The sequence below is a fragment of the Rhipicephalus sanguineus genome, chromosome 10 (genome assembly GCF_013339695.2).
Source record: "Rhipicephalus sanguineus isolate Rsan-2018 chromosome 10, BIME_Rsan_1.4, whole genome shotgun sequence".
Taxonomy (NCBI): domain Eukaryota; kingdom Metazoa; phylum Arthropoda; class Arachnida; order Ixodida; family Ixodidae; genus Rhipicephalus; species Rhipicephalus sanguineus.
Window position 1 is genome coordinate 74,164,359 of NC_051185.1, and position 21,045 is coordinate 74,185,403.

At 47.7% G+C, this 21,045-nt stretch overlaps 2 protein-coding genes across 2 annotated transcripts in view; one reads left to right on the forward strand and one right to left on the reverse strand.

Moving 5' to 3' along the window:
* LOC119372131 (uncharacterized) overlaps window positions 1–15,705 on the reverse strand; it is a 125,333-nt gene extending 109,628 nt beyond the window's left edge. The window contains exon 1 of the mRNA XM_037642595.2: window positions 15,269–15,705. Within this exon, the coding sequence (XP_037498523.1) occupies window positions 15,269–15,411 (143 nt within the window). The 5' untranslated portion in view covers window positions 15,412–15,705. The remainder of the gene's footprint in view (window positions 1–15,268) is intronic.
* The window catches only part of LOC119406500 (major facilitator superfamily domain-containing protein 4A), a 353,365-nt gene that overhangs the window by 204,474 nt on the left and 127,846 nt on the right, over window positions 1–21,045 (forward strand). The gene's annotated exons all lie outside the window — the stretch shown is intronic.

Consider the following 21,045-nt stretch of genomic DNA (forward strand, 5'->3'; position numbering starts at 1 on the left):
TTTGCGGGCAATGCTGTCGTATCCAGTAGACAAAAACGTGGTGCCATTGCACGTGACACATGCCCGAGTCTCTGTTACTGTCCTTGCGGCCGAACGAGGATGTTGCTGAGTAAACGTACCAGCCACTCGGTATACACAAGCCTGGTTCCCCGCGGTGGTACAGTGGTTACGGGGCTCGGCTGCAAAACAGCCGACTGAGAAGAAGACTTTCTCCTTCGAGCCGCCTTGGGTGAAGGCACGTGACTCTGTGGTTTCTTTTTTTGTGGTATCTGATTGTGGTAGAGCATTGCCACTGGAGCCTCCGGAACGTAGATCATTTTTCTCGCCCACGGCGACAAAAATAACAACAATACTGATGGAGAAGGAATAGGAGATAGAAGAAAGGCAGGGATCTTACCCATTGTCGCATAACTAGTAAGCTACTCACACTGGGGAAATGGATAGGAGAATTTGAAAGGAGTATACACAAAGAGAGAGAGAGAGAGAGAGAGAGAGAGAGAAAGAGAGAGGGGAGGAAGGGAGCGCAGACAAAATTACAGTCCTCACAGTCACGACATCACTACACGACTGTAAGCTATAACCGCCTGTGCAAGTCTGTTGCATTCAAGGATTTCACGAGTGGTAAAGTTAACCACCGTCTTTACCACCCACGCAGTCCTCGCTGGCTGACAAACAATTGCCAGAAAGTAGCGCGGACCACCGAGTAGAACAATGAGGCATCCAACGCCATCTCCCACCTCCTTAACGACTGGTTGCTATCGTGACCACAGCGCCAGGGCCATCGATGAAACGGCAGCATCATCTTGCGCGAGACTCAAAGTCTCGGCATGTCGTGTGACGGGGAAGGAAAACCTCGCAGGGTGGTCTACATACATGTCTATATACCGCAGCCTCTCAAATGCCTTTGAGGAAATGCTGGCCACCGCGCGCAGCGATCAGGTTCACGCCCGCCATGTTTTTCGAGTCGCGCCGCGTCGGAACGGGCCATTGCACACTACCTCAAGAGCAGCAGCAGCAGCAGCAGCAGCAGCAGCAGCAGCAGCAGCAGCAGCAGCAGCAGCAGCAGCAGCAGCAGCAGCAGTAGCAGCAATAGAAAACAACAGCCTTTTTAGATGCCTACGTCTCCTACGGCTAACACCGGCATAGCGCCTGCCCGATTCGGGTAGCCATTTCTCGGACGTTAAACCCAGAACCAGCAGGGGCCGGCCGTCCTTTTCACGCTCTCATTCGGGCTACTCATATGCGCGCGCCGCGACCGCATATTTCACGCCTTTCGTTAAAAAACATAATAATGATAAAGCGCGGTAGCAGCGGGAAGGTATACACACCGACCGCGTCTTCCCGCTTTCAATTTCGGCGTCGTCATATGAAAGCAGCGCGCGCACACGTTTATATGGAGCGCGCGCGCGACTACGAAACGACGTCGTATTCGCCCGTTCGTCCGTACGCCAGATGCCGCTAAACGCGGGTGTCCCTTTTTTCCTTCTGCGCCGCGAAAGGTGCCACTGTACCTCTATACGTTACACTCTTTCTTTCTTTCTTTCTTTCTTTCTTTCTTTCTTTCTTTCTTTCTTTCTTTCTTTCTTTCTTTCTTTCTTTCTTTCTTTCTTTCTTTCTTTCTTTCTTTCTTTCTTTCTCAGTCTGCGTCAGTGGCTTCACGGCACAGCACTCTCTCAGGACAGCTGTACAGATGTGTCGCACGCACGTGAGGGGGGGGGGGGATTTCCCTTACACCGCGCTGTACTACACGCGCAGTGAGTATTTTTTTTTTCTTCACTGTACTACGCTCGTGTCGACGCGCGTACACACATGAATGTATGCATGTCGTACGCTTGTACGCTCTCCTATACAGTACAACGCGCGCGCGCGCCAGGCGCGTGGAGAGATGACACGGGGCACGCCTAAGCTGCTGCGCAAAGTAAAAAGCTAACGCGGATCTTCCGTTGGCTTAAGGGCTCCCTGTACAGAGGTATGCCGCACGTGCGCGTGATGTAGCTGTGACTACACAGCCACAACAGCGTCATGCTGCTTGTTTCAGCTGAAGAGCCCCATTATCGAGGCACCTGCTTGAGATACCAACATGATGTCGGTTCGAATGATTTGATAGGCGAAATATCATGAGACTAGGTATGATACTATCATGACGACCATGATTCCGTGAAGAGAAGTGTGACTCTTAAGTTCTTGTAGAAGTAATGCGTAACGTTCAATGGTACCTCAACGGACATTCAATAGAGAAACAACGTGGAGTTGACAGCAACGCAGAAGCATATCTACGACGACTGTTGTAACGGCTGACTGGGCAAGTTTCGTAAGGCGTGGTAGAAAATCTCTATTCGACGTATTTTTTTAAAAGCGCTTCAAGTGGGTGACTGATTATATTGGAGGTTGCAACCAGATGCAGTTTCTGTTGTTTCCGTTCCTTCTACTTGTTTCAGACAAGTGATGAAGTTTGCGAGAATACTAGAGCGCATATGCATTCGCAGGGAGAGGAGCACTGAAGTGTCTTTGTTTGCCTGTGAGAAATTGATTACTAATACCGGCGTCACACGAGCACTTTCGATCGCGATCAGGGCCAATCTGCATCGTATTTTCTTCAACAATGGTCGCTGCTACACGGTCCAGACTAATCTGGATCGAGCTTTGGCGCTGGCGTCAGTCAAATCGCGATCTGGTAGCCAGATCGCGACGCGCTGATTGCGATCGCCTTGATCTCGACCGGGCCTGATCGCGATTAAAAGAGACCACGTAGCAGCACCTTATCCCGCTCAAGCAGTATCCGGATCGGCCCTGATCGCGATCGAAAGTGCCCGTGTGACACCGCTGTAAGAACGACGACGATTTCTACATTTCTGGAGGCGGAATAGGTACAAACGCACATATAGACACTAGGCCACTTTGTAAGTCAGCAACGAGGCATTTTGTAGGAGTTCAAGGTGTGTGTGTGTGTGTGTGTGTGTTTGTGTGTGTGTGTGTGTGTGTGTGTGTGTGCGTGCGTGTGTGTGTGTGTGTGTGTTTGTGTGTGTGTGTGTGTGTGTGTGTGTGTGTGTGTGTGTGTGTGTGTGTGTGTGTGTGTGTGTGTGTGTGTGTGTGTGTGTGTGTGTGTGTGTGTGTGTGTGTGTGTGTGTGTGTGTGTGTGTGTGTGTGTGTGTGTGTGTGTGTGTGTGTGTGTGTGTGTGTGTGTGTGTGTTCAACGGGCGTCGTCTTTGCCTGTTTGTCGTGTGGGAGGTTGTATGCATGTATGTGTGTGTGCGACTGAGTCTGGGTGGCGATAAAAAAAGCAGCCTGACTCGCCTTTCAGCCCGCCGGGCAGGTCTCGCGCGCCCACGCGGTTGCTGTCGGCGTAAAGCTACGTGCACCCTGAACGGAGTAACGGTGCCGCCCCGTTAAGGATACCGCCCCACTTCGTGTTCCTGTCGGGGCGCTCGATCGGGCTAGAGATTGATCGAACTGGGGGAGAAAAAAAAAATCTTTTTTCTAGCGGTTTTTGACGTTCGCGTGCGCTAGTTCCGCGTGTGTTTCTTTTCGTGGGCCTCAGAGTAGCAGCAGAACCGCAGTGCTGCACCAGATCGGGTCAGTCGCTCACTCGTTTTTACCAGCCGTCTCATTCACTATCACTCACTTCCCTCCAGTCAGTTATAATGACTCGTTTGTAGCCGCTTTCGCGCTCACCTAATTAATCGATCGCGTTCGCCTATACACGAATTCACTCACTCGCTCAAGAAATTGCTGAATGTTGATGAAATTGCTGAACAATGACTGTACTCGTCAAGGCAGCAACCTAAGATTTGAAGAATCATTGAACTGGATGTGGTCTTTTTTGCTGCCGTGAAGAATAGAAGACCACTTGTCGAAACGTTGGCTTCAGCGACACAACCTGTTCAAGGATTTTTCATCTCTTCAAGCGTCCATATTCTCCCGAACTTCTGTCTCTCATTAATTACAACCTTAAGCAGTCATTCGTTTCGTTCGCTTGCTCACACTCTCGATCACATAAACTGCTGAATGATTTGATGTGACCTGATCACTGACTTCACTCCCTTACTGAACGAGTGAGGGAGTTTACATGACTTCGCTCGACCTTACCTGATCGACCTGATTCACTGACTACCTGTACCTTACTTGATCACACACAAACGCGCACCACACACACACACACACACACACACACACACACACACACACACACACACACACACACACACACACACACACACACACACACACACACACACACACACACACACACACACACACACACACACACACACACACGCGCGCGCGCGCGCGCGCGCGCACGTACATACTGCCACGTGACAATATACATATAATATCGATTTCGCGCTCCTTGTCCCTAACTTGTGCTTGCATCTCAGAAAACGATAATTTTGATTATTGTAATATACCCTGCATTGCGGATCGTCTGCGATCTCCAGCGACGAAATTACTTTTGTTGCTCTTGTTGGTTAGCCCATCTTACAGCTTTTATTCTTTGTTTGTGTTTTTTTCGTCTTTGCGCTTGAAGCACGTACGCTAAGGCCACGCAAGCGATGAGCACCCATTGTGACTACGCGGCAATCAATGTCGTCGCGTTTCGTCCAAATAAACAAACAAACCACAGGGACATCATCTTCGCAACACTTAATGGTCATGTAAGCCTCCGTCTACCGCTTTCACAATTTCACCGAAAAGACGACGCCGCAGTCATATACTTCACCGGGCTGCCTCGATCGAACTGCAAGTATACAACCAAGCTGTTGAGCGATAGAGCCTTTCTTCGCCACTGCGTCGCCAGAGAAACAGTACACGCAGTAAAGAAGAAGAAGAAACACAGACGAAGAACAGAGGAAGAAAAAGAAAATTGACGAGAGCGTCGTAGACGCAGGGAGGGCTGGGATGGGCTATATGGAAAATGACAGAAGCGCCTCAATCAATGAGCTCGGTTGCGACAGCTCGCAAAGCCGCAGGGCGCTAGGCGTACGCCAGATCAATGTGCCTGTCGACATCGTTTCGTCTCGTCTACGCCAGGGTGCGACGAACGAGACGGAAGGGGTCGACCCCGAAAGCTAGACGGATAAAAAGATTAATAACATAAAAAAAGAAAGAAACATCGCGGAACGTGTAGTGTTCGAAAACAAAAGCGTTTCGGCGCGACGGCTCGGATTCACTGCTACCGCGTTACGCAATCGACGCTTAAAAAGGCCATTGTGCCATCCTTGTTGGCCGGAGGGGGGCGACAGACTGACAACGCGGCGCGCTGCGAGCTCTCGGCTACCGTTTTATCGTCTCTTCTTTAAAAACAGCGTCCGCATTGTTTTCGTCCGATGAGCGGACTCCTTTGACTGCACGCCGTGCCTGGCTGGGTTAAACAAAAGAGCGCCCGGGGATGAGCTTTAGCGCCTCCGAGCTACCCCGCAGCCGGAGCGGGGTGAAGAACGATGGTTTACGGTTTCATTGTTTCTGATTGCCGCTTTGTCTCTCTGGCGATGCTTTCTTCTCATTGATTGCCGAGTCGATCATCGCTCGCGTTGGAGACGAGACGGCGGGCGCGGTCGCCGGCGCAGTCTCGGCGCCTGTATTGCTACGCGCGAACATTACGGCTTACTCTATGACCGAGACTATAAGCTCGTAAGAAAGCGCAGCGTCGTGATTCAACACGAGCGTGCAAGACAGCTCGTGACCGCAGCGCAAACACGTCGCACGAAGCGCCCCCTCTGTGCCAAGAATGCGCGCCGCGAACACGCAGGTATTAAATTGTACAGTACTCGTCAATAGTAGCCAGCACAATGAGGCGAATGTAATCTGAATCAATGGTTGAGTGTTGAATGGGCGATTGATAGAGCGAGCGAGTGAGTGAGTGAGTGAGTGAGTGAGTGAGTGAGTGAGTGAGTGAGTGAGTGAGTGAGTGAGTGAGTGAGTGCTGGTGGACCGTGTACTTAGACATAGGTGCACGTTAAAGACTAAGCAGGTGTTCTGAAATTTTCGGAGCCCTCTGCTACGGCGTCCCTCATAATGATATCGTGTTTTTGGGAGGTTAAACCCCTGGAACCCGTGCAGCGGGTTGTGAATCCTCCAAGCGTCGTAAGCTCCGCGCCACAGCGGCAGTGTAGCGCCACTACGAAGCCCGCCTGTACCCATTTGAAACCGCTGGGTGGGCGGCCGGCACTGGGGATCGAACCCGGTACCTCCCGTATTGGAAGCTGACGCCCAAGCGTTTCGCCACCAATGCGGTGGAGGTTAAACCCCGACATTTATTATGACGCACACTTTTATCACCTGGATCTGCGCCGGCCATTACCGGCCATTAAAGCGCGCTCTTCACAATGACACTCATTCTATTGGTTATTGACCTTGCCAGTGGCGTAGCTACGGAGTTTCGACCCCTCCCCCGGATTTCTGGCCTGCATAATTTCGTGTATGAGATTTTAATTACGCGAGACGCCTCTCGTTACAGGCCGAAGAGACGGCGAATCTACTCAGATTCTTCGATGGTGATGCCTTGCGCGGCGGGAACATCTATTGATGTCAGACAGAGGTATTAAGTAGCAGGTAAAGGATAGCTATGCATGGGCAGGGCATCTAGCGCGAAGGCACGATAAACGCTGGTTATTGAGAGTAACTGATTGGATTCCAAGATAAGGCAAGCGTGCTAGAGGGAGGCAGAAAGTTGGGTGGGCCGATGAGATTAAGAAGTTTGCGGGGATAGCGTGGCCACAGGAAGCATAGGACCGGTTTAACTGGAGAAACATCAGAGAGGCCTTTGCCCTGAAGTGGGCGTAGTCAGGCTGATGACGATAATGATGAAAGGGGATAAGCTGGCTGTCACGGTTGAAACGCTCATGACATTCCGTGCCTGACAGAGATCATGCGGCGGCCGTTGTACCGGCATGCACTCGATCCCACCGACACCTGCCAGACGAGCGAAAGTTATTTCGCAAGAACTCGTTTCAACACACGACATGCATCGCTCTTGGCTTGTCTGGCGAGCCGACCGACGTCATCGGAACAACGAACGCAATGACGAAATATACGTTTGTTTCCTTCGTTGGCTGAAATGATCTGTTGACTCAATTAATTGACGGGCAGACGGCAGGGAATTAGAAACGACGATGTAATGAATTGTCTCGTGTGTCATTTCTTACTACGGCGGGTTCTTCAGTGACAACACTGCATACATTCACATTCGGTACGTCAGGGCCAGGGAATCGAATCCGAAAGCTTTTGTCATCAAGCACTGCACTGTACTATCAGTACTGAACAAAGCAAAGACACACACACACACACACACACACACACACACACACACACACACACACACACACACACACACACACACACACACACACACACACACACACATATATATATATATATATATATATATATATATATATATATATATATATATATATATATATATATATATATATATATATATATGCAGGGCTAATGCTGGGGTCTTCCACGCTGTCACAGTGCTAGAACAAATTTGTGACGCCTTGTACTGGCTCCGCAATCTCGAAAGGCCTAGTTTTATCACATTCGGTTTTAGCATCGCATTTCAAGAAATTCCGTCGCATTTTTTTCCCCACGTGCAGATACCTTCCAGGCGTATACGTGGAAGCTTAACAACGCTTGAATAAAAGTGGGCAGCTAACGTTGCTAGGTGGCTTTGAAGCGCCGCAATGCCAAACGGGCCAGCGTCACGCCCAAAAGAGAACACGGGTGGACAAACCGAGTTCGCATAGGAAAAAAGTCAAGGCTATATCAAGGAGCTCTGCTGTAGCTATCATGATCTTGAAACAAACAAACAAACAAACAAACAAACAAACAAACAAACAAACAAACAAAAACCTCACAGGGTCTCTTATACATTCGCATAAGATGACTAGAGGGCGAAAGCCCTCTCTTTCTTCTCGGTTAATTGCAGTGATCTCCCCGCCTCCGAAAACGTAGCATGGTTTCACGTAGCATGGTTTTACATTGCCTCCGGGATCGGAGGCATTGTGAGCCTTCTGCGCCTCACGTGCCTCCGGGATCTGTCCACCTATGACGAAGCGGCGATGTCAAGTGAGGACGTCATCTTGGGACTTCACATTATATGCCGTCACAGTAACGTCGCTATGACGCCACATATTCTGACAATTTGCGACGTCATGATGATGTCATAGTGTGACGTCATCGGATGATGACGGTTTTTGTAGATCACCCACGCTGACGCCGACGCTTGTCTCTCGCGAAATGTCTTCAGGTCTCGCCAAATCTCGAAGACGCCGACGCCGACAGTCAATTTTCGCGCTTGATGAGGCACCTAACGGCATCTTCATGAAATCACACCGGGGCGCACCGGGGCGCCCTGGTGCACCGTTTCGTCCAATCATCGTAGCGCTTTGGTGCCCCGGTGCGCACCGGGGTGATTTGTCGAAGATGGCATAAGGGTTTCGCGTATACGGCTGCTTCATTTTGCACCGGCTGTTGCTAACAGGGCAAACGTAAAGGTCAAGTAACAAAAAGAACTACATATAAGAACACTGAAGACTTTCCTAAGATTATGCGATTTTTCATGCACGAGTAATAGAAACGCACAAGATGCACAGACGCGCACGGTTTGTTCAGTGTTCGAAACGCAACAACAAACTTCAAGCGTAACAAGCGGTATGCGTAATTGCTAGAGATAACGACGTCTTATCGCTACGAATCTGGACGCTTTCAGTATCCCGGCAACACTTCCTGATCATAGTCGAAAAGTTCTTCCCATCGGTGTGTAGTCGAGGCTCCTACGAACATGTGAGCCAAACGCGGCATGAAACTTACAATTACATTTGAAAGTAAGCTAGAAATATCGTTCTTCTGTCGAAAAATGATGGCATAAGCTCAATTTTCACTGCGTCGTATTCACGTGGACAAGGCCATTGATTGACTTATGCATCGTGAGTGGCATAGACACCGCGGAATGTGTATTACGGCTAAGGATGTGAGGAACATTGTTCCAGTTTCACCGTGCGTCGAGACGCAACCGTATAGCCACCTATTTATTCGGGTCTTGAAACAAGAAATGAAGAAAACAAAAAAAGCAAAAAAAAGAAAACTACTTTTTACTGTTCATATTGTTGGTGCCGTATGAATTGGTCGATAACAATAACTGGCCAGGGAAAGGATAATGTCCTTAAGCTGCTTTCGAGGTGTGACGAGGATAAAAAAAAGCAGTGGAAAGGGGGAGGGGGGCGAGGGGGTTGGGCCGAAATATACCGCATCGCGCTGTTGGCGAATCTCCTTTTTCGAGTTTTTCATCACTCACGTGGTGAAAGAAGCCGAGGTTCCCTGTGGCGCATGGGATTGCAGTAAGTTGGGAAGCAGGACATGCAGGACATGACGGACAAGCAGGAAGCAGGACAAGCAGGACATGACGCGCTATCGAAGACCGAATTCTCGTCGGTCTGCAAATACATCAGCACGCACGCACGCACGCACACACGCGCACACACACACACACACACACACACACACACACACACACACACACACACACACACACACACACACACACACACACACACACACACACACACACACACACACACACACACACACACACCTCGCAAAGGTTAGGCGCGGCCGTTATACTCGGTCCCTCAATGGGCCACGCGTGCCCCCCGGATCGATGCGTTTTACGTGCGGGCCGCGTACAAATTTTCCGCGCACGTTCGATCCGTTCTGGGCGCAAGGTTGTAGCAAGCCGCTCGTGTACGTTGCCCTAATCACGGCTTCATATCGGATTCCGGCACGTGCGCGAAATTCGAGTCGCATCGTAACGGAGCGGCCGTATAGGAAAGAAATAAAAAGAAAAGAACATAGTGTGTATACGGCCAGTGTAATGATGGGTATCGAGGCTGATTGGGGCTTAAGCCGTGAAGTGAAAGCGTGCGCTCTCTCTACATAGGCGAATAATGGCGAGGATCTTGAGGGCTGATGTTAGGGCAGGTGTTTTATACCTTACAGAGAATCTTCGTGATATAACCGCGGGAACCTCTCTTATAGCGCCTGATGCTGAGGCCGTGTCGATTTTATTTGATTATTCGTTTACGTGGGCTATATGGAGCTCACGTTTTCGGAAAGTGCGGAATGGGAAAAAAGTGGAGGAGAGGGAAAGAGCGGTATGGGCACGTGACGGCACGGCAATCGTGCAGCTATTCGACCCTACACGGTACTGAAGCCGCGTGTCGTGTTGATGCGGGCCAAGGTGCGTTCTACGCGTTCGCCAACCCAGCGGAGCCCAATCGTGGCGAACTAACGGCGATTCCCACGAGTTAGCCGCCTACGCAAACTGGTCAGGCGGAATAGTATTGAAGGCCGAGGCTGTTACCGTGCAACGAACTCGTTAAAAAAAAAAGGACATAAAGGAAAACCGTCACCCACACCACCCTGATATTCGCCGAGGTATCGGAATGCGGATTGGAGGAATTGGCGGAGTAGGAGACGCATGTTTTGTTCTGCTGGTAACTAATAAACCTCGATAACCGGATGGTAACCCATTTTGGCAGTCGACGGCCTTACTCGGTATTTAGGCTCCAAATCGCTCCGTCAAAAAGTGACTGAGGGAGTGAATAAACTTTATTGCAAGATACGGCATGCTTGTGGTCCGGGCTAGGCGCGCAGGTAGAGGCCAGAAGACCTTGCCTCTCTATAAGCTCCCTGGCCTGCTGGATGGCCCATTTTTGGTCTTTGACCTCCGAGCTGAGCAGCGCGAGCCGCCACCGCTCCCGGAGGACCTCAGGAGAACTTGTCAGGAAACGAGCGGCTGAATACCGACAATTAGAAACAAATTCCTACCCAAACCCTGTGCAGCTCCACAGGAACTACCCACACCTATACCCGGACAACAAATGCAAACTATGCAAAACAGAAAGGGCTTCGTGTAAACAGATATTGCGGGAATGTTCGCGAAAAAAAAAAGAAAAAAAATATCGGTGCACACGTTTGACGGAATATTTGTTCAGACATAGAGACTTGCCTTCCCGAAAAAATGTTTCCGAGAAGGCGAGAAATTGAGCATGAACACGAAATGATACTCAGGTGTCTGCACGGAAAAAAAAATAAACAAGCTAGAAAACAGCATGGTAGGCAGTCGTATTACATTCAGTGGTTAACTATTCGATAGCTCAAATGATAAACTCAGTGAGCTGCACGGGCTATACCGTTCCTACTTATTCAGGAAGCCGTACCAGGGAAAACAAATGGAAAACAAGAAATTAAAGAAAATGACTTTGAACAATAGCGAAGTGCTTGACAAAGAAAGCTGTGTGACACTACCGATCTATCCAGTACACTATCCAATATTCAATACACTATCCAATCCAATAAAGAAAACTATGTGAGACTATCGATCTATCCAGCACACTATGCAATATTCAATGCACTATCCAATCCAATACATATCCAATACACTCTCCAATCTGTCCAATACACTAAATGGCTAGGAAAAAAAGGAGAAACGTAAGCATACGAGCGAAATATGAATAAGCTGCTCTCCTGTACACAAGTGGGGTGTGGGCGGAGGAGGCTGTGATTTGGCACAGCTGATATTTGGTGGCCTCTAGTGTTTAAAGTGTGTTTGGAAAAAAAGAGTTGACGATGTAGAGTACTATACGTACTCTAGTAAGAGAGAGCAGTGAGCCGCCCCGAAAATAAGGAGGTGTGTATTCTACGAAAGTGCATTTTCCTTTTTTTTTTGCTGTGTACGAATGTCATCTTAGCTTGTTCATTTCTTGCACCCCACCTCACAACACACACACACGCACACACACGCACACACACACGCACACACACACGCACACACACGCACACACACACACACAAACACACACACACACACACACACACACACACGCACACACACACATACACACACACACACACACATACACACGCACACACACACATACACACACACACACACACGCGCACGCACACACACGCACGCGCGCGCGCGCTTATTCAACGCGTATGCTGTAGTCTTCCAAGCTGTTGCAGGGCTAGAAAACAATTATTTTACGACATTTATATACTCCTCAATCTCGAAAGGCATAATTTAATAAATTAGGTCGCAGCGCACACTTCAAGCAATTCCCTCGTATTCTTTTCTCACATGCAGGTAAGCTGCAGGCGTATACGTGGGCGCTTAATAACCCCTAAACAAAAAATTGGGCAGCTAATCTTGATAGGTGGCTTTTAAGAGCCCGAATAACAAACGGGCCAGGGTCAAGCCCAAAGAAAACAAGGGTGGACAAACCAAGCATGCATAGGCAAAAAAGCCAAGGTCACATGGAAGGAGCTGTGCTGTATGTATTACCCTGAAAAAAAAAAAGAAAAAAAAACTCACAGGGTTCCTTATGTATTCGTCTGAGATGACTAGAAGGCGAAAGCCATCTCTTTCTTCTCAGTCAATTGAATTGATCCCACCGCCGCCGAAAGCTTTGTGCAGCTAGCGTGGTTTTGCACTGCTTCCGGGATTGGAGGTATTGCAAGCTTTCTGCACGTCACGTGCTGCCTTCAGGATCGGCCCACCTATGACCAAGCGCCGATATAATGGGATAACATCATCATGGGAAATCGTATGTAAGGCCCGTCATAAAGGGGCCATTATAGAAGCATTCGGACCAGATCTGACACCGGACAGCGATGCTCGTTTTGTCTGTCAGTGTTCGTGTGATCTTTTACACCACCACAACGCATAAACCTTTTTATATTATTTGTATTTCTTGATAACCTGTCTCTTACTACCGCCTGTCTCTTACTACCTCCACTACTACTAGGGAAATTTCAGGTGGGCGCGTAAGCGTGAGACAGTCGCGATGCCGCTGGCCCACCTCATCTTTGTAAAAATGTAACTACCACACTCGGAATCACCCATGTCTGGAGCAGCCAGCCGGCCGCTTCAGCCACCGTGTTTTTTTTTTAATTAGCAAAAATATGCAGAAATTGACGCCGTATTTATACGAAAGGTAGCTGTAGCTCGTGCTGAATCCTTGTGCTATAATTAAAGCATGGAGAGAGGTTTGTGCCTAACGCGAGGTAGCAGCTGCAGACGGTGCCAGAGCCCAGCGCTGTAGACAAGTGTGATTGAAACTGTGCATCACTTTCTACATACGAATACTGGGCAAATATAATACGTCGCGTTTATCCTGCTGTTATATTCCACACTGTTCCTTCAACGCGCCAATACCATCGGATATCACTCCAGGGTCGTCTACCTTATTAACTCGCTTGGCTGTTACCATATGACGACATTCGCGTGCGTAATACAATTCCAACTTTCTAACGGCGTCTACCGCGTTTCTTTGCTTCTTGCTTTGGTTTTCCTTTCCAAAAGTCCACGGAGGTTAATGCTATACAATACGCCTCGTTGTGTAGCTGCCGTAAGGATCCGAGTGCCAAGGAAAGGTTTGGTGTGAATAGGCGGCTCGGCCTTGTATACCCTGACCCAAGCAAGTGTTCATCTCAAAACATTGGCAGCGAGACGGTGTACTCGAGGCGATAGTAGATGCGCTCATCTATCTCGGGGGAACTGGTCCGATAGGATTCTGTGGGAGTCGTCACCCCTGCCACATTCACGGCTTTGTGGCTGGGAGCGAAACGCTCTTGCTTGTTTAAGATAAGGCAACTTCGATGTGAAATTTTCTTTCCTCCCTCTTCCCGGTTTCTCACGCCCGTGCACTCGCGAACAGAACCCATGAGAAAACGAGAACAAAGAAAATATCTGTATCAGAAATGGCCCTAAATCGCCCTGATATGCTGGAGTTGCCAGAGGCCCGTGTAATTTTCCTTAGGTGCAAGAGCACTATGTAATATGTGATGTCCGTGCACGGTAAAGAGCGCCAGGTGGTTGAAGTTCCTCCACTACTGCCTTCTTCTTAATCATATCATGGGTTTGACAAGTGAACCTTTGCAAATTGTTCTTATACATCTTGCGTAAAGACATACATTCCGCGGAAAAAGTAGCACCGTCTCTTCCTTCAAGCGGTAAAACTTCTGTCCTTTCTGTAATAAGATAACTGAAAGTACGTGAAAGCAACACGGTCAGGGATTATTGGGCTAGGGATACGAAACATTTCGACCAATAAGTAAGTAAATAAAAAAAAAACAAGCTGTAAAGTTGAAGCATTTGCTTGTTTGTTTTTTCGTTGATGCTACTTCCACTCTTGCGTTCATAACACCGATATTTATCGAGGCTGCCTCAGCCATGTCTGGTAGGTGATCTCACGGGAAAACAAAAACGCCCTAAGAAACGTGAAGGATTGCATGAAATATTGTGAAATAATTCACTTGTAAAATACCTCGAAAAGTTGCTTAGTGCGGTAGAAAGGCGTTATTTTAAGAGTCATCTCAGCCCCTTCCCCCCTTGAAAATAATTTAAAAAAAACTCGTCTATATTACGGATATATCTCCGGTATTCCGACGAGCGCTGTGGCGTTGATCTCCGCGTAGGTTATTAATATCACTCAATAAGAGACGTAAGAATAATTACACTAAAATATAATATTCACCTAAATCTTCCTTACTTTTTCTGGACATACTGGGCAGTGATAGCTGCTTTCAGCATTTGTACAGTGAGGTAGTTCACGGTTACAACAATACTAACGCAACGCGATACCAAGAAGACACGACAGAGTGCTACCAGCCAACGTTACGTGCAGTGAGACTTTCCTTTTCGCGGAGCCCGCCCTATTTAAAACCTAGAGGTAGGACAGGGCATCTACAACCGATGAAATTAGGTTGTTCTTCTCTATAGAATTCAGAAGATGCTCATGTAGAAAAAAAAAAAGCCATGAGGTTATTATGCTGCCATCCTTATTCCCCGTGTGATTGAATTGAGAGAGAGACTGTATCTGCCGCACCTTCGGTTCAATCCAGTCAATGTTGAACACTTTCTCGCGCTACAAAAAGGTTCACGTAATTACGCAGTGGCGTCTATCAAAACTCTATTTTAGGGAAAAAAAGTGTAACAGTCAGTGTCAGAAACGTGACTGTGAGTGGCAAAGAATCTCCGCGCTCAGTATCCGACGCGAACTCTATACTGGGGTAAAAAAAATGTGGCAATCGAGGTAGAAAAAAAAAAATGTGTCAATGAGTGGCGAAGAATCTGCGCGCTCAATATCCGATGCGAACGCGTCTAAGCAGAATCACATTGTACCCGTCACAAAGCGAGTAGCCATCTGAACTGGCTTTTAAAAAATAAAAAAATTAAAAAAAGAATGGCCGTGAAACTCACGTTTCCAGTCCCTGCTCCAGAGCCCAGTCCATCAGAGCGCGATCCACCCGAGGCACGGGCACGCTCGGCGTAGTCGAGCGCTGCGCCGTCGACAATCCAGCGCACGACGCGAACACCAGGAGCACCACCGGGATGAACATCATTGTCGCGGGGTATAGCCGCACTGAACGCCTAGTCCTCCCCAGGAGCAGCCGCGGGAGCTCCGAAAGCCGAAGAGTGCTGAACGGTGCCCGGAGGATAGCGCTGCGTCTCGCGGCAGGGCGCACCAAACACACACACACACACTACACGTTGGGCGGCCCGCGTGCGTGTCCGCGTCGGTGCCGGTATAGGTGAACGCGGCGACGGTGGTGACGGAGCGGGGTGCGAACCGGTCGGCGCACGGCGCTCCACTGAGACGCCGGCCGCGGGACGTCGGGAGGCTTATAACGCGTCAGGACCTTGACCGGCTCTCCCCGGCACGGCAGAGGCTGCCTTCCGCGGCGGATCGCTCTTCGACGTCGTCGGAGGAGGCGGTGCCGCCGCAGCCTGAGGTTCCTTCTTCCCTTTCACGCGTTCTCCCCCGCTGGACGTTGTTGTACGGTGGCGAAAACGGCTGTCCAGGAGCAGGTGGTAGAGGTCCGTTCGAGGGGTGCGCTTTTCGTACACGAGGGCGAATTTTGGCTCACCCTAAAGCTGTTTCTGAACGGTGACCTGGCCTCTATCGGTTATGTGACTTATAGATATCGTATGGATATGAAAACGGCACCAAATCACTCTTGAAGTGACACCAGGTAAAGGATAGAACCGGTCCTGGAGAAGGCAAGAACCAGTCCTGGAGAATGGACACTTCTGGGCCTATCACTGTGACATCGTAGTGTGGCACATGGCCTTACGAGGTCCGGTGATTTTGATGTTGGCATGTCGAAACCTGCAAACGAGTGGTTCCAGGACTTCATGAAGAGGTTGCTGGGAGTTTAACTAACCGCGGTGAAAATGATCTTTGTCTACTGCAGATAAATATAATATTCTTTAATGAAATTCCCGGAGATGTTAGCCTGGTTTGTCGCCTGGCTTGCTACTGCAGGTGTCGGGTGATGACTATGGTATATGCAAAGATCACATATACATCATCATCCGCTCGTAGGGATCATTGTCATAAAGTCAAGGTCTCGTTTTCTAACACTGTCGCGTGCGCACAGTCATTCCTTCCCAAAACCACAGTCAAATGGAATAACCTACCATCATCTACAGTGGACATACGCGATCCAATTCTTTTCAAACATGCTCTGATCAACATGACCTGGAGTTGTAAAATTTTGCCCTTTTCGGCTTTTTTTCTTTTTTTTCTCTTCCTCTTTGGTGCTCTGAGCTCGTGCTCTTGTACTTTGTCTTCTTACCATTACAGATTCATATCGGATTTAGTCAATCCAACGGTATGTTTTGTATAACCAGTGTTTATATCGGTATTATCCTTTTCTATTTGTCTTTATTGTATATTGATACTGTACTCACTTGATTGATTGTTATGCTTTTTTTTTCTTCTCTCTTCGTATCTTGTTCCGTGTTACATATAATCGTGTACTTGCACCTCCCCTCTATAATGTACTTTATGTACCTTGAGGGTATTTCGAATAAATAATTAAATAAATAAATAAATAAATAAATAAATAAATAAATAAATAAATAAATAAATAAATAAATAAAATATACACACAAATAGTACGTACAGTCACAAACGCTCATATATACATATTGCAGGACAAAATGAACTCCAATTTACCATACATTGAGCAATCTCGTCCCATTTTACGGCTGCTAACTTCTTAACTTCATGGCGAAATCTAACGCGCTGCCATCCTCGGCCTCTTCTGCCCCTGTTTGTTCCCTGACCCATCCTACTGTCTTTCGATCTCTCAATGTCAGGCCTATCACTTTAATTTCCATTGCGCGCTTCGTGTTCCCTAACCTTTTCCAAAGTTTCTTTGTCATTGTACAACTTTCAGCCACGTATGTCAGAACTGACCGTACGCAATGATTGTACACTTTTCGCTTTCAATACAGCGTGCGGGTGCTGCGGGTGCCTAGAAGAAGTATTCAAGCGACGGTACGGGAAAGAAACAGGAATAAAGATTAACGGAGAATACTGTAAGATCTACAGATTACGTAGTGCTCTTCAACAATGATGGCTACGAATTGCAAAAAAAAAACAATTGATTGAAGGCTTTAGTAGAGAAAGTATTAAATCCGGGCTTCTGTATTTGACAGTATAATCACTTGTCGATATATTATGAACACTGGTGATACGCAACTAGAAGTCATATATGACCTAGGTTAACTTCTTCTGACGCTCATGTAACCGCTTTATAACTTCCATTTTGTTACCACGTGACAATGACGGGGGAAAATCTCAGGCGCAAAAACGACGGGGGCACAGCGCTGATTATCAACAGCAGTTTTTATTTCCGTTTTATTTCAGTGCCTCAGCTTCTTTTCCTGTCTTTGTCGCGCTGTAACAAAATGAACCAATACCAACTAACTCACTTCACTGTACTCCTAAATTTAAAACTTCAGAAAAGGACAGAGTGAGCAAAAGTATGCCTAATAATCGGAATGAAAAATACTTAGGTTACTATAAAGCAGACATTCAGTTTGAGTAGGAACCACTGGAAATATTCCCTACTAGTTGATCACGAGGATTTGAATCTTGCTGTCTTTTTACTTTATTTTGCATAGCTGTAGTTTCAGGCTCGTTGTCCCGTGTCGCAGGTTTACGAAATGCATAGTGGCGCAAGTTTCAGTTACATTTTCTGCCTTGCTAGTACAAGGTAGATTACGGTGTGATCAAACATAACTCATGGTTTAGAGGAATGACGTCGCGCAGCGCAAGAGCCGAGTGCGAAAATATCGGAATCAAGTGGATTTGCTGGTTTCGCAGCTCTATCGAAATGACATAAAACTACAAAGGTTAACTTTGATAAGACATTCACGGTTAGCTCAATTGATATAAAAACTAAACGGAAGGAGACAGCGCTTTGGACACGACGAAGTGAAGACGACAGAGGGCGACAAAGTCCTCACTTCGTCCTGTGGAAAGCTCTGTTTTATTAACGTACCAGCCAGCCCAGTCAAGCACGCCGTTGATAAAAAAAAAAAAAAAAAACGTCCTTCCGACAAGAAGGAGTCTGCAGCTATACAGCTCCCGAACGCACAGGATGATAACGTTCCAGGGAAACCGAACGAGATCATTGAGTCAGATAAGATAACAGGCTGAATAGGTCCACAAAATTGCGACCAGGGAAAACCATGCTATTAGGGCTGCAATGGGGGCCGGTTGGTGCGGCTTTTTCTTGTACAACGCGCTGCCAGGAATCGACAAAGACCGTGGAAAGGGAAGAGACACGCACAGGCTGATGCGCGAACTAACAACTGATTTCATTCCGAAACTGGAAAGACTAATGTTCAATCTCGAAAAACAAAGAAGGAAAGCTACAGAAGAGAGTGAGAAAAAAAAAGTGAGCAATCAAAAACAGCCGACGATATTCGCGGATCACCCTGTGTGTGTTTCTTTTGTTTCCTCGGTCTCTGTCCCTTCCTGGCAGCGCGTTACAAGACAAAGACCAGGGAACGTTGGAACTTATCCTTAATATAAAATACTAAAATACTGCAGCGCCAAGCAGGGCACAGGTCGATGGAAAAGACGAGGACGAGCGCGTAAACCAGCTAGCTCGAACCAGAATCCTTCTTCGTATAAAAGCGCACACGAAGCGAGGACATCGCAAGGAAGACTCGTCAACGGAAGGAGAATCATCGTTGACGTTTTGAATCGCGGTTGTTTTCGTGGGTACGTGCTCGTTCTTGCAATTCTCTGAACCACGAATGTTCATAACGTGCACCTGTGTATTTGCGTAAATATTGGCATCACCCGTAGGGGTAGTTGAGAAACTAATGTGTCGCACTGTAAAGCTTGAGGGTGCGGGTTTGATTCCCTGCCACGGCAGCCGCATTTAGATGGGCGCGAAACGCAAAATCACGCCTTCATTTAGATTTTGGGTGCACATTAAAGAACCCCAGGTGGTCGAGACTGACCCAGAGTCTCTACGACGTGCCGACATGTGGGTTGAGATCCCACCGACGGAAAAAGTGATTTTTCGTCCACTTCAATTAATTTAAATTTATGTCACAATTAGTACACTACAGTTAAAGACGACAATTAGCGTCTTCTGTACTTTCACTGGTTGTGCCTAACATTCCCTTGGTTGTGCCTAACATAAACGAGTCCCTCGGAAAAAAAGATTCCCCTTCTTTTCTTCATGACTACGTCATGACAAGTCAAACATCACAGTCTTCTATGAAACCATCGTGAGCTTTCGAAGGCTCGGGTGCGTTATTTTTAAATGTCATTAAGAGTTTCTGACGAAAAATTTGTAAACAGGGGGTGTGCTGGAGCCGACGTTTCGAAAAGCGGACTTGTCTTCTTCAAGGCTCGTGTTGACGAATGTTTCATCAGAAGCCTCCATCTTCTCCTGACTTCTGCATTATTACGAGTTTTATAACATAGGCGGAATGTATGCCATCATGCTGTAATATAACGGCGGTTGCTGCTTCTTGACGCTCAGAGAAAAGTTGAGGCAGCGAAACTTCGCCCTCATCCATGCAGATGTAATCAAAAAACGACGGGCGAGCTTTAGATGAGGGTCAGCTGGCGTGGATGGGCTTAGCTGGCGAGTCACGGTTTGTGCATCGGCCGCCAGATGGCGAGGGTCGTCAGGTGAGCTTACATTAACAGCGAGCTATGATTGAGGTAAATAAGAGGTGCCGGCAACGCAAAACGCCACGACCTTGGGGCTAAGTAATTGCTGCCGCTTATTCTGACCGCAAGGTGGGCCGTATACTCAATCCACTAATTCCCCTCCGTTACCCTTACACCGCACGGTCAGTAATAGTTGCTGCCGTGAAGGCGGGCGGCAGTGGATTTTCAGACACTTGCTTAGCCAAAGGGCATAAAAATTATAAATGGTTTTGCTGGTGCGATATCAAACTCTCGAACACTGGTAATGGCGTAAAAGAGTCATAGATTGGTGAGATCATTAAATGAAGGAAATAGGATTACTTTTAAGGGCTCGTTTTTCTTTGTTAGACACAATATTAATGAGAACTAGCAGACAGCAATGCCAAGGAAAGTATAGGGTGTGTTATTTGTAGTAATTGCAATATAAATGTGAAGAAAGTAAAGTGGACGAGAAGATAACCTGCCGCCGGCAGGGACCGAACCTGCGACCTTCGAATAACGCGTCCAATGTTCTACCGCTGAGCTACGGCGGCGGTCATCTCCCAGTCCACTTTATAGGGTATAATATGTGGATTAAACTTAGGAGTGTTAGTCAGCGCCGATCGCAGCCATGGCGGCGAGTGTGGAACATTATTTTTTCTGCCTTTTTGGCGTCACGTACCACGTGACGGTAAAGTTATTTGTATGTGTGTGAGACGCAGCCTGAAAAATGAGACAGCTTTGTAAATTCGTGCCGGCTTTTGGTTACTGTCAGGAATTTTCTTTTGATTTTGTATGCGTGTCATAGCATGTTAAGGCTGGATGTCTTCTTTTCGTTTCTTTATTTTTTTTAGCAAACTGTTCATGGATTTCGTACCGTTGAATTTTAGGGATCGTTGTGTGATTGCTGTATTACGTGTACTGTTTTCTAAACTGAATTTGAACCTTGGCGTAAGACCAGTTCAGCTTCTGATTCGTTCGCAGAACAGCGCAGTTTCCGCCGCGCTTCGTTTAAGTTCAAGTAACG